We start from the raw sequence: 12,612 nt of genomic DNA, 5'->3' as shown, positions 1-12,612 counted from the left end.
TTCTTTTGAATTTGGCCTACGGTTGGTTATGCTCTAAATTTCTTTTGTGCCACTGGAGATAAGTACCCTTGAAATTCTCACCTGCAGAGATAATGGATATACACTCTGTTGTCATAGGCCCACACAAATTCTTTAATGTCTTTCAAAGAGTTCTCCTCAATATTTAGGCTGTTTTCTGTGATCTGCCTTTTAAAATTCCCTTCACGGTCTTTTCCAGCCCTGTCTCCAAAAGGGAGTATGTTGACTAGTGGCTTTGCCATTAATGGCCAGGGTACCATTTTAAATTGCAATACCTCACTACCAACATGTACTTTAAAAAGGCAATTTTCAGTTTACTGAACACGGTGTTCATCATTGAGAGGTTTAAATAAATAGGGAGCTCACAGCAGGGAATATATTTTAGCAAGGAATATGTATTCAAAAAGCATTCTTCTCTCACTTGATAATTTTTAAATTCCACTATTATTAATGTTATTAAATCATAGGTACTAAACAGATATGACACTTTACTAATTTAAAATCATTGGGCTTCCATGGGTCTCTATAGGTCAGTAGATATAAATACACCCATGTTGCAGGTGGAAAAACTAAGGCAAAGAGAAAATGTAACAGTTGCAAAGAAAATGATAACATTCCTGAGTTATCTTCAGAGGACCAAAGGCAAATCCCTCCAATGAGGCAAACATTAAACGAGTATAATTTTTGTTTTATTTTGTCACCTTCTGTCCTGCTAGGATGGTATAAACTGGCCAGAAAGAGAATCATGATTTCCCTACCAATTACCAACATTTGCAGCACTCACCAGGATTCATGGAAGAATGACTCTCTCACTGGAGTCACTTTGAGGCCAAGAATGTCTTAGCTTCTCTTCCTCTACTCCTCTAGGCCAAGGAGACTACTGCAGTGGTTTCTTCCCACTGGCATTCGATACTTTCTTTTGTCTCACAGGACCCAGTCAACAACTAACATTCTAGATCTTCTAGAAAGGGTCTTCTCTTTATTATCATTGAAGGTCTTAAGGAGGAAAGAGTGAAAACAGCTGAATTTCACTTAGGAATTTTACCAACATCTTCCATACTCCAATGATTACCTAATTTTCTTAAAAGGCTAACAAGTCTAGAGTTTTCACTCAGTAAAGATGGTTTTCCAGGAGCCAAGACACTGTTCTGGGTTCTGGGCTACTGTAGCAAATAACAAGAAACAGTAAATTTCACCCAGCTTACATTACTGCAATGGAATCAACAAAACAAGTAGATTGCAATGTCACATGGCAGCTGATATGTTCCAATGAAGCCCAATAAAGTTGAACCAGAAGAAACTAATCTCTAAAAATCCCAGCATGTTCCAACTGGCCTTGTAGCAGTCAAAGTTATGTTTCCCTTTTTACAGGGATATCCTGGCTCTTGCCACTTGAATATGCCACTTGTCACTTACTGCATTTCCAAATGAAGCCAAAGCCCCAGCTCCCTCCTGACATTCTTTACTGTTCTGTTAGAAGCAACAACACTCTCTTAGTCAACACGTTTCTGAGTCAACTTTGAATCTTACTTTTTCCTCTCCTTCCCCCATATTTAAAACTCGGCATGTGGTATGTTTTCTTCCTCTTTCTCTATACATCTTGAACTCATTATCATCTTTTCTTTCTCTTTCTCCTAATCCTAATTTAGTCCTTCAGTAATTCCCATCCTTCGTATTTTCCGACTAGCCTTGAAATAATAGACAATATGCCAAGTGGCTAGAAGAAAACATTCCTCCTTACTTTGAAAAACACCATTGTAATCAGAGTTGTACAAGATGAGGCTGAGGAGATAAGTAATTTTCAAAAGAAAGGATCATTTAAATGTTTATGTGATATCCCACGTAAGTGAGCAGACACAGAAGAAATGAACTAAACCTTGAAGGATGCTCACCTTATTGCCTCTGAAAGATACGTTACAGAAAACCAAGACGTCTCACGAGTAACCATCACTGGCAAATCCAGCCTGCACGGGGTTTTGCTTCGATCCTTGTTCACATCAGAATATTCCTAGATTATTAGATTGGAAATGAGAAGAAAATGAAAAAGTAAATTTTCTAGAAAGAACAGAGGAAAGATGCTGGAGAATATGTGACAAAGGGGAGCATCTATGACCAATAGAAGACTCAAAGCAACAACTCAAAAAATGTTTGTGAAGTGAATAATATAAAAGAAGTTGGAATATTTCAGATTTAATCCAAAATGTGATGCAAAGCCTTTGATAACTTCCCAGTAATTTATCAGAATGGCATGAGTGAAAAGCAGAAACCACTTTTTCAAAATACTTAGGAAAGAAATAGAGTATCTACCTTCCAGTCCTGTCCTCAGCTCTTGTGTGCCCCTAAGCAGTCAAGTAATACTGCATTTATCTGTAAAGTGTAGATAATTATTCCTACCCACTTTAGAGTAATTTTGTAAAGATAATTGATATCACCTGAAAGGACTTTAGAAACTATTAAGTATCACGCAGTTGTTTAGAACTTTATTTTTATTTTCAGGAGTTAAGGAGATACCTGAGGAATAAAAGGTACTCTTTTTTTAATAATGCAGAGATAAGCGATGATCCAAGCATCTAGATGCTATCATAATTACTTAGAAAATGACCTGTCTGGAGTTTTATGACCCTTATTGCTCAGAAAAGTTTTATAGCATATGGTAGCCTCTTTAAAGCCTAAATAAATGTGATTATGTAAAGGAAAAGGAAAACAGACCAAAGCGGTATTAAGTGTATTCTAAAAACGTAAGTTAACCCCACTGACTCAGTTTTTTGAGCAAGAAAAAATAAAAAATAAATAAATAAACTGGTTTCCTCTGCTTCCGCTCTCCACCCACGTGGCATCACAAAGAGTTCCAGATGTGGTTGAAGCACATCTGTAAAGGTGCAAGGAATTGAGTCTACCTGCGCTGATCACCAGACTATTACCCGTCATCATCAGTTGGACCCAGTTTATGGCTCTTCCTCTCCCTCGGGTCTTCAAGAAGACAGCCCAACAATTACCGAGAATGAATATAGGTGGAAACGGACCTTCACAACTTCCTCGGCTGTGAACTCAGGCATATTTATAAAATATACAACAGAAATATGCCCTTTGGTGGTTGTTTAAATTTGAATCCCCCCCCTCCTGCGTGAAATGGTAAAAGTCCATTCTAGTTGATTCAGGTCCTCCTCTTTTCTCATGCTGGTTCTGAGTCCCCTGCCGTTGGAGCCTTTTTGCGGCTCCAGATGATCCGAGTGATCAGAATGTTGGCAAACCTTCCAGCTCCGGTTGTTGTAAGCCAGCTCTACCACACCCCACACCAGCTAGATCGTGCCTAATAAGAGCAAGCCCCAGATAACTCAGATAAACGCTGTTCACGACACATACTCGAGAACACACCTCATTTCCCCTCTCGCCTTTTCTTTCTTTCTTTCTTCCTTCCTTCCTTCCTTCCTTCCTTCCTTTCTTTCTTTCTTTCTTCCTTCCTTTCTTTCTTTTTTTAAACTTTATTTATTTGTTTATTTATTTATTTGTCAGAAAGAGCACACAAGCAGGGGGAATGGGAGGCAGAGGGAAAAGCAGGCTTCTGGCTGAATAAAGAGCCCTATGCAGGACTTGATCCCAGGATCCTGGGATCGTGACCCGAGCCGAAGGCAGATGCTTAAACACCTGAGCCACCCAGGCGCCCCTAACTTATTTTATTGAAATTCAGTTAGTCAACATACAGTGTATTGTTAGTTTCAGATGTAGAATTCAGTGATTCATCTGCTGAATATAATGGCCAGTGCTCATTACATCGCATGCCCTCCTTAATGCCCATCACCCAGTTACCCCATGCCCCCACCCACCTCCCCTCCAGCCACCCTCAGTTTGTTCCCTATAGTTAAGAGTCTCTTATGGCTTTTTTCTCATCTTAGAATGGTCTACATTGCTCCCAGCTCAAGCTTTATTTTCCATTTTTGGTCCTGACTCTATCCATTGGACTAGAAGACTCATCCTGGTTTCTTCTAGTTATTCTTTGGTTCACTCCATAATACTTGGATTGTAATTACATCTGTTTTTTTCTGCTGTCCATCTCAAACTCCTGGAAACCAGCCAAGGAAATATTTCATAACACTCTTAAGACCAATAAAGCTGAGTTTGACTTAGATCTCAATTTCAGTGGAAGAGACCTTACCACTTACATCTGCTGCGATCTCATTCTACTCTAGCCCACTCTATTCTCCAGCACCAGGGTGGGGACCATCCTACGGAAAGGGAGCCTCAGAACAAGGAAACTCTAATGCTGTGAACACCTCTCAGCAAACTAGTCCTTAACTGAGTCTCATTGTTGACAAGAGTGAAAACAAAAGAAAAGGAATTTAGATACTATCTGCAGTGAATCTCCAATCACAGGCAATAATTTCTCAAAATACAAACTTTAAATATAGTTGCCACTCAATTACGGTATAGTTCTTCTAATACCATTTATATTAGCTAATGTACAAATGTGGGTAGTTCAGAAAACAAAGGAGTTTCCTTCTCTTTTAGTCCACCTTCCATAAAATTCTGTAAAACTGGTAAAGTTTCATAGTTCTCCTAAATCACATGCTTCCTGTTTTTCTTTCTCCTATGCCACATGACTTAGAAGAATTATAAAGAAAATCCTGAAGTTTTTCAAGGGCTTTTAATTTTCTTCTTCCATGTCATATGTCTTACCCAGGACTCTACATGCTGTATTTCATTTTATCCTCACACTAACTGTATGAAATAAGTATTTTAATTCCTATCTTCAGAGTGTTAAATGATTTAAGGTCACACAGCTGGCCTTAAAATGGTCAAAGCAGTATTTGAACCTTGATCCTTCTAACATCGGGGCCTTTGTTCTTACACTGTTCCACGTTTGATGAGAAGAGAAATTCAGCCTCAAATAGTGTTCTCAAAGATAAAAAGGAATGAGGTATTACACTATAAAAATATAGGGAGTCACCTCAAATGCACAGTATGGAGGGAGAGAAGCCAATCAGAAAAGGGTACATACTGAGTCCAACTATATGATGTTTTCGAAAAGGCAAAACTATGGAAACAGTAAAAAGATCAGTAGTTGCCAGTGATTGGGGGAGGGTGCTATAAAAGACAGAACCCAGAGGAATTTTAGGGCAGTGAAACTGTTCTGTATGACACTAACATTGTGATGCACATCATTATACATTCATCAAAACACATAGTTTAAAATACCAAACCCAAATGTGAACTCTGGACTCTGGGTGGTAAGGATGCATCAGTGGAGATTCACCAGTTGCAACAAATGTCCCATTCTGGTGTAAGCTGTTGACAGTATGAGAGGTTGTGCATGTGTGGAGACAGAAGCTATATACAAACTCTCTGTGCTTTCCGCTCAATTTTGCCATAAACTTAAAACTGCCCTAAAAAATAAAAATCTATTAAATTAAGATCTCCCCCACTAAACAGACATCATAGACTTGATGTTACTTCACACCTTGCTTGATTTTCTACCTGTGGCACTTAAGATACTAAAAAGAAAATAAAAACTAGTCGGAGCTAAGCTAGTATAGAATGTGACTCTAGAAGTGAAGCTATCCACAGGCATCCTAATTCAGTCTCAATTGCCCTTTCTCTCTCCTTCCTGTCATCTACATTGCCTGCCTTTCATTGTTTTATCTCTTTTATCCCTACCACACACCCTTCATATCCAGGAGTGGAAAAGAAAAAATAAAAACAAAATCTTTTAACAGTGCTCTAAGTATTTACGGTTTCCCCAACTACTGCTTCCAAAACCTAGTGGTGTAAAGCAACCATTTATTATGCTCATGGGTCTGTGAGTAAAATTTCAGACAGGGCACCGTGAGGATGGCTTTCGTCTGATCCCCGATATCATGGCCCTCAGATGGGCAGACTCCACAACTGGGGTGACTGAGCCGGTTGGGGCTGGAATCACTTGGATGCCTTTTTTCTCACGTTTCTGGGTGGTGAGGCTAGCTATCCACGGGAACTCAACTAGCCAGTTGGTCAAAGTACTTGCCCGTAGGGGTCTCCATTAATCTCTCCATGTGGGCTAGTTTGGGCATGGTGGTTGTGTGCCAGGAGAGCATCTCAAAAGAGCAAGGGGAAGTGCATTACACCTCTATGATCTAGCCTTGGAAGTCATATAGGATCACTTCTACCATACTCTGTTGGTCAAAGTGACCACTAAGTTGTACCCAGGTCCAAGAGGAAGGGACACAGACCAAAACCACCAGGTGGGAGGAGTGTCAAGATCATACTGTAGTCAGATACGGGATAGGAGATATTGTTGGAGCTGTTTGTGATAGACTCTATCACAGTAACTTTTGTTATATCTTGTTGCACCTCAAATACTAAGTATGTATTGCATTTGAGTGTTCGGTTAGACTTTATTTCTGATTGCCTATTTCAGATTATGAACCACAAAATGACAAGGACTGCCATGTTGAGTTAATTTACACAAGTTCCCCCATAGCAACTTGTACTTGACAATCATAGTATATGATATTATTGCTAGTGCTGCAATTGCTGATAGATACATGCACTTAAGCAATCACTATTTTTTATATTTGTAATGTGTTGCAGAAAATCTCCACACTAACCAAAAAGACATATAGCATCTTTACTGTGCAAGTAAATTTTATTACTCCAATTAGGTCTTAGTTGCTTGAGAGGAGTACATAATTTCTTCTCTCAAGTGAATAGATTCTTGTGAAGCAATAATTGAATCTCACAGTTGGGGGGGGGGGAATCACTACCCTGAAGGAACTATCTGGTTTCCTCCACAGTTAATCACTTTGGTTTCAGTAGGTTATTACACGGTCTAGATGAGTAATCTGTGTAAGATCTTGATCATGACTGTTGACCTCTTTTGAAAAGTGAACTAATGAAAGCACTTGTCCCTTTTCAGTTGATTTCATAGGTGGCTTTGATTCTTATGGCTATCAAGGGCCTCAGAAGACATCTCATTTACAACTACAGCCTATGTACATGTAAGTACTGTGCTTTTGAGATAATCTTCTGTGATCCTAAAAGATAATTAAGTAAACAATATTGTGGCACAAAATAGATGGCAAGGAGCTTTCCTCCAATTACATATTTCCAGTATTTTCTCTTCTATTAATATTGTCTTGACTAGGATAATTCTATAACATTTTCTTCGTAATTCTTTTTTAAATTTAACTTACCAAAATGCCATCTCTAAAGTTACCTTTAGTCTTATATATAAGTATCAAAAGTATCAACTACAGAGCTAAAAGGCCTTTATTAATATACTACTTCTTTGAATTACCCCAAATTATGTTTTGAGAATGATATAACATGGGAGGTAGTTACACGTGACTATATATAAACTATGTGTTCTGGCTTTCCCAGGAGAGTCTCAGTTTACATGGTTGTCCTGGAATAGTTATTACCAGTACCTCCTCTTCCTCTCAAAAGTATTCTCATTTGGATGATAAAAGATAGGTTATCAGTTATATATAGTATAGCCCTAGTATATATAGTATAACATTAGTTATGTATAGTGTTAAAAAAATTAAAAACTGAACAATAATGCTCTGTATCATTTTTCTGATGTGAAAAGTGAAAATTAAGCCAGAATAGTAACACTGAAATTTATCAGACCCTTAGCTCTAGCACTCAAGAGAGCAGACATACAATCAGAGCCTGATTTTTATATCTGTGTTTAGGCAAATTCCCTTGGATAACAACTGATAACAAATTCTATATATCAGCATCAAGTGATATGCTGAATTGCAAGCGAAGATCAAAATAGAAAGTAAGATTCCAATTCATTTTGAAATGTGAGCTTCTCTCTTTGAAGATATGTGTTTGTCGTCGTTGTCCTCCACCATTGAATCATTTTACCTTTTAAAATTGTTAATGTGTAGGATAATACATGGATTTTTAGAGTGTTTCTCCTCCAAGAGATTAAAGTAATTTTTATACACCTCCTTGTAAGCTTCTCCTTAAAGGGGGAATGATCTATGCATCACGCCTGCATTTTTCTTTGAAAGTATTTGGTAACACCACCCATAAAAAAGACTTTTTCAGTTCAGAATTCAGTCAGTAGGATATGTCATTCAAAGCATCCCCTCTGCAAACAGTACATCACACATTTTCTTTTTAGTACCCTGCAATCACTGCCCTAATTCAGGCATTCATTACCTATTGCCTTCTAAATTTAGGATCTCCATCCCTTCTTCCATGAGGCTGCCAAATTAATCTTGTCAAAGTGCCATTTTGACTATTTCCTCCCCTGCCCCCAAACCATCAATGAATCCCTATTACCTACTCAGCAAAGTCCACTCTCCTCCCCATAACCTGCAAGTAGACTCTCATCTGGACCCAATATTCTGCTGAAATATTATCTCTTCCCTTCAACCCTTAACAACCCTTGACTGCCAATCATATGCAGAAGATGCTCAGAGATACTGGGAAAATGTAATCATAAGTAAGAACTGGCTCTGTCCTCCTGAAGCTTATACTCTACTGAAGACATTAACAGTCTGATATCTCCCCTTATCCACTTTTTTTTTTTGCCTGCCAAACTAGAACTCTTGCTTTTTGAAAACATGATGTGTATTTTTCCAATTATCTACACTGTTCTCTTAACACCAAACATATTTTTTTCCAAAATGAAATCCCACTATCCCTCAAATTGTATCTTAAATACATATTTTATGGAAGATTTTTAAATCTCTTTTTCCTCTGATAGTTCTCTTTTTTTCTTTTACCAAGTACTGCAGTTGTTTTCTATTTAGACTATGTGTCTTCTATGCTCCCCGGAAGACTTGATAGCTTACACAAAAAGTAAAATGATAAATCTTTTAAATTCTTTACCACTCTTCTCAATATTATAGCATAACCTTATGTAAAGTATTCCATTAAAAAATAAAGGCAAAGCAGTAAGGAGTAGTGGTTAAGATGACCTACAAAAAGGAGAGTACTGGAGATAAAATTCTTTATGATCTTGGACATACAATTTTATTTGAATAACTGTAACTATTCTCATCAAACCTAAGTTTCCTTATCTGCAAAATAGAGATTATATAGCCTACATGCTTCATATAATTATTCTGAATTTAGAGGCGCATAAGACATAAAATATGCCACAGAGTAAATGCTTAATAAACATTAACTTATTAGTAGCAGCAACAATGCTATATTAATGAATATTACTCATGAAAAGACTTTATTAAGTCAGAAATAAATATGTACTATATTTCATTCCCAAAGGATTTCCTCTATAAACAATGTATCACATAGAATATCTACCCAAGTAACATGTAACAGTATGTTTGTACTTAAGAGTAGACCAGAACATCTACAAAGCTTGCAGTTGTTTGCTTCTGACAATATCGCATACATTTCTTCACCATGTAGCACTTCACTGTGCTGATCAATATGCACGATCAATAAATGTGACCAAGTTATAATAAATGACATGTAACCACATAGGTAGGATTAATTACAATAATAACACAAGAATGCTAATTATACACAATCAAGTATATTGTTTCAAATTGGGCATTTATAATTCTAATGCTGTCCTTAAAGAGGGGACTCTGCAAGTTTAATATCCAACTTTAAATTCCTTGAGCAAAACTTCCCATGATTTTATGAAATATAAGACTTTAAATGCCAAACGAAAGTAATAAAAATATTTTCTTCCTTACTGCCTGAAACTGATAAAAGTATCTAAGAAGTTTCAAGTCTCGAAACTGCTCATGAAATAAGTAAAATATTTAATGAAATTCAAATTTAGGAAGTTGGAAATACTTACATATAACAAATCGCTAGTCAAAATACAATCCTGTCCCTTCTACAAAACATCCCCTATGAGACTTCAAGTACTACAACACTAAGATTTTATTTTACAGATGAGGAAACTGGATGAAGAGAAAGGAAAGCAAAGGTCCCACGACTTGGTAGTTGTACAACCCCCCAGTATCAGCCAGTTTTCCTGACCCCTTAATTCCGTACTTTCCAAGTTCTCAGACAGACCTGCCAGTTTGCTCTGGCATTCACTGTGTTTCCTGATTTTCAGTTTATTCATTTATACTTCTCCACACTAACTTAGCTGCCATGCTTCCAAACAGGCCTGCCTCCCTCCCTTTCTCTGCACTCCCTCTACCCCCTTCTGATTTTACATTATGCCCTGAGGAATGAAGGGCTTTTTCAACGTGATAGCCCTCAAAATCAGTCACTTGAGAGCCACTGCCTGTTCAGATCCGGTGAAAAGCCAAAAGGACGCACACACAGACCTCATCTCCTGCTGAGAGGCAGGGACCCGAGCATCTCCTGTGTCTTTGTCCTTTGGGTGTAGCTTTTCCTGTCAACCTGCCATAAATAAGTCTCATAAAGTAAGAGTAATTTAACATCATGGGCCAGTTCAAGCGCTTTAACGATATTATATAGCAACTGGAAATAAAAGCTCTTCCTTACAAGGAAAGCAAATGCTTTAAAGTAATGTGCAGTTTTAGCTGTGGGGCTTCCATTATACCCAGTCAATCTATGGCTGAGAGCTTTGAAAACGCTGCCCTGACTGACTTCCATTTAGGGCCATGTTTCACCGCCTACCGTCACCGAACAGACCATCCTCTCTTTTTCAGTTAAGTTAGGCAAATGTTCTTGGCCTGTAATTCTTCTGATTATCTATCACTCATCCTAAAAGAAAAGGTTTTCATGAATTTATTTCTTAGGGTTTGGCACACCTCTTTGAAACAAATCATAGCTCTAAAGCTGCTGCCCCCACACATTCCCATGTCCACAGGTTAATTGTTTAACAAAGTGGGTGCTTTGACGACCCCTGACCTCCATGCCATTGTGCATAGAGCTCTGTCCGGGCACCCTGCTATATAAACTGTGAGAATATTCCTTGGTATCTCACTGGTAACATCTGAAAATATTGCATTCTTTTTAGCAGGCTAATTGTACAGCAATACATATTCATTTCATGTGCCCCCAGAAATGGACTTTAAATGATCATAAGTGGCCTCTTTATCCAGGAGGTTACAGACTAAAAAGAAAAGGAAAGGAAAATTGTCTCTTTTATAACAAAATTGGGGCTTGGACTTTTTTTTTTTTTTTTTTTTTTTAATTTTTGTTTGTTCTTGTGCTTGGAGAGGCGAGAAAAGGCACTGAGTTCTTCCCCTGGATTAAAAACATCTTTTCTCTCTCTCGTTCTCTCTCCCAGGTCGAAATAATACAGATGGCTTCAGGATGTCAGCTCCTGGACCTTTCAAAGAACTTGATTCACAGTGGCCTCCTGCATTTTATGAAGAGCAAGAAGCAACTGAGTCTAAATATATATACATATTAACACAACAAACATAAAGCCTCCACATACACCGGGACACACACACACACACACACACACACATGCACACGCACACGCGTGTGTGTGCACTCACACACACGTACACAGAGGCCCATACTAATTCCACTTGGCCTCCTTTTTCTAACTGAAACAAACATGCAGGACACGCCCATCTTGGATTTCCTGATAGCAGGCTTCTTTCTCCTAGGCCTTCGGAAAGTTCTCAAGGAGACGTTTCGGCGCCCTCTGCTGGCCGTCACTAAAACTCCTCCGCAGCCCAGCCGGTCAGCCTCTGCCAGCTGCCAAGTCTTCGGGGGGCGCTTTAGTTGGAGAGCCCTGTCTTCTGCACTCCATACGTTTTGATAGCACCACGGCTATGTAGGCAATGTAATTGCAAAAACAAACAAAACACGCCATGATGACCTTGTAACCGAAGTCCGAAATGGCAGGTTGTTTGCCCTAAAGGCTATACCGTACATACTTGCCTTAACCCACCTAAGTTGTGCGCCCGAGTCTCAGTGCAGACCTCCCCAAGTCCCTTCCTTTAGGCTAACACACTGCTATTAATTCCGAATGAGTTCGAGTCTGTGTGTTTCATGTCAAGAAACAAGACTGCATAGCCCAGCAGCTCCAGTGTCTGTGTACAAAAGCTGCCCGCTGTCAGCCAAGTGCTTTACCATTGAACCTCCACGGTGGCCAAAACAGACAAGTGACGATAACAACAACGACAAAAATCGTCATCTTTATAATGCTTAAATATGGTCTTCTCGAAGGGGTTGGGTGGGACGAAGTAAAACTTACTAATCTACTAAACTCATTAATCTACTGGAAGCAGAGAGCAGAAATGGCTTAACTCATTGATTTTATTTCTCGCACTCTAGGTGCTTTTATAAGTATCTACAAATGTCTTTTACTAACACAGAAACAGCTGTGGATTTCTATCAACAGAGGCCAACTGAATATGTATTAGCTATGTTTACTCTTTTATATCTAATTCAAACTGAAGACCCTACGTAGGTGAACTTTTTTTCCTAACTTCAGCGTACGAGATTATTTTTCGGGTGGGTGGGGTGGGGGGGAGCAATAGTTACCTTGGTGAAACATTTGAGATCTCTTTGTGGTATTTGGGGGATCTGTTGTGTGTTAGAGTGTATTTTAATCCTCCTGTATTATTGTGGCAGAAAAACTGTGCTGTTAACGTAGTTGGCAACAAGATGCCTTTGGAAACTTAATAGTAGGTCAATGTGTTTATGGAATATTCTGAATTCCTAGGAAATTTTGTTCTATATATT

At 38.6% G+C, this 12,612-nt stretch overlaps 1 protein-coding gene across 2 annotated transcripts in view; it reads left to right on the top strand.

The window, feature by feature from the left end:
- Window positions 1-12,375, top strand: part of NKAIN2 (sodium/potassium transporting ATPase interacting 2) — a 999,851-nt gene extending 987,476 nt beyond the window's left edge. The window contains exons 6-8 of one of the 2 annotated variants that reach the window (XM_044249576.1): window positions 6,908-6,989; window positions 7,689-7,777; window positions 11,198-12,375. In XM_044249576.1, coding sequence (XP_044105511.1) covers window positions 6,908-6,989; window positions 7,689-7,713 — 107 coding nt within the window. In that variant the 3' untranslated portion in view covers window positions 7,714-7,777; window positions 11,198-12,375. The remainder of the gene's footprint in view (window positions 1-6,907; window positions 6,990-7,688; window positions 7,778-11,197) is intronic. The other variant, XM_044249582.1, reaches the window with a different exon arrangement.
- Window positions 12,376-12,612: the final 237 nt, after the last annotated feature.

Source organism: Neovison vison, chromosome 1, assembly GCF_020171115.1.
Source record: "Neovison vison isolate M4711 chromosome 1, ASM_NN_V1, whole genome shotgun sequence".
Lineage (NCBI taxonomy): Eukaryota > Metazoa > Chordata > Mammalia > Carnivora > Mustelidae > Neogale > Neogale vison.
This window is presented reverse-complemented; position numbering and strand designations above follow the sequence as displayed.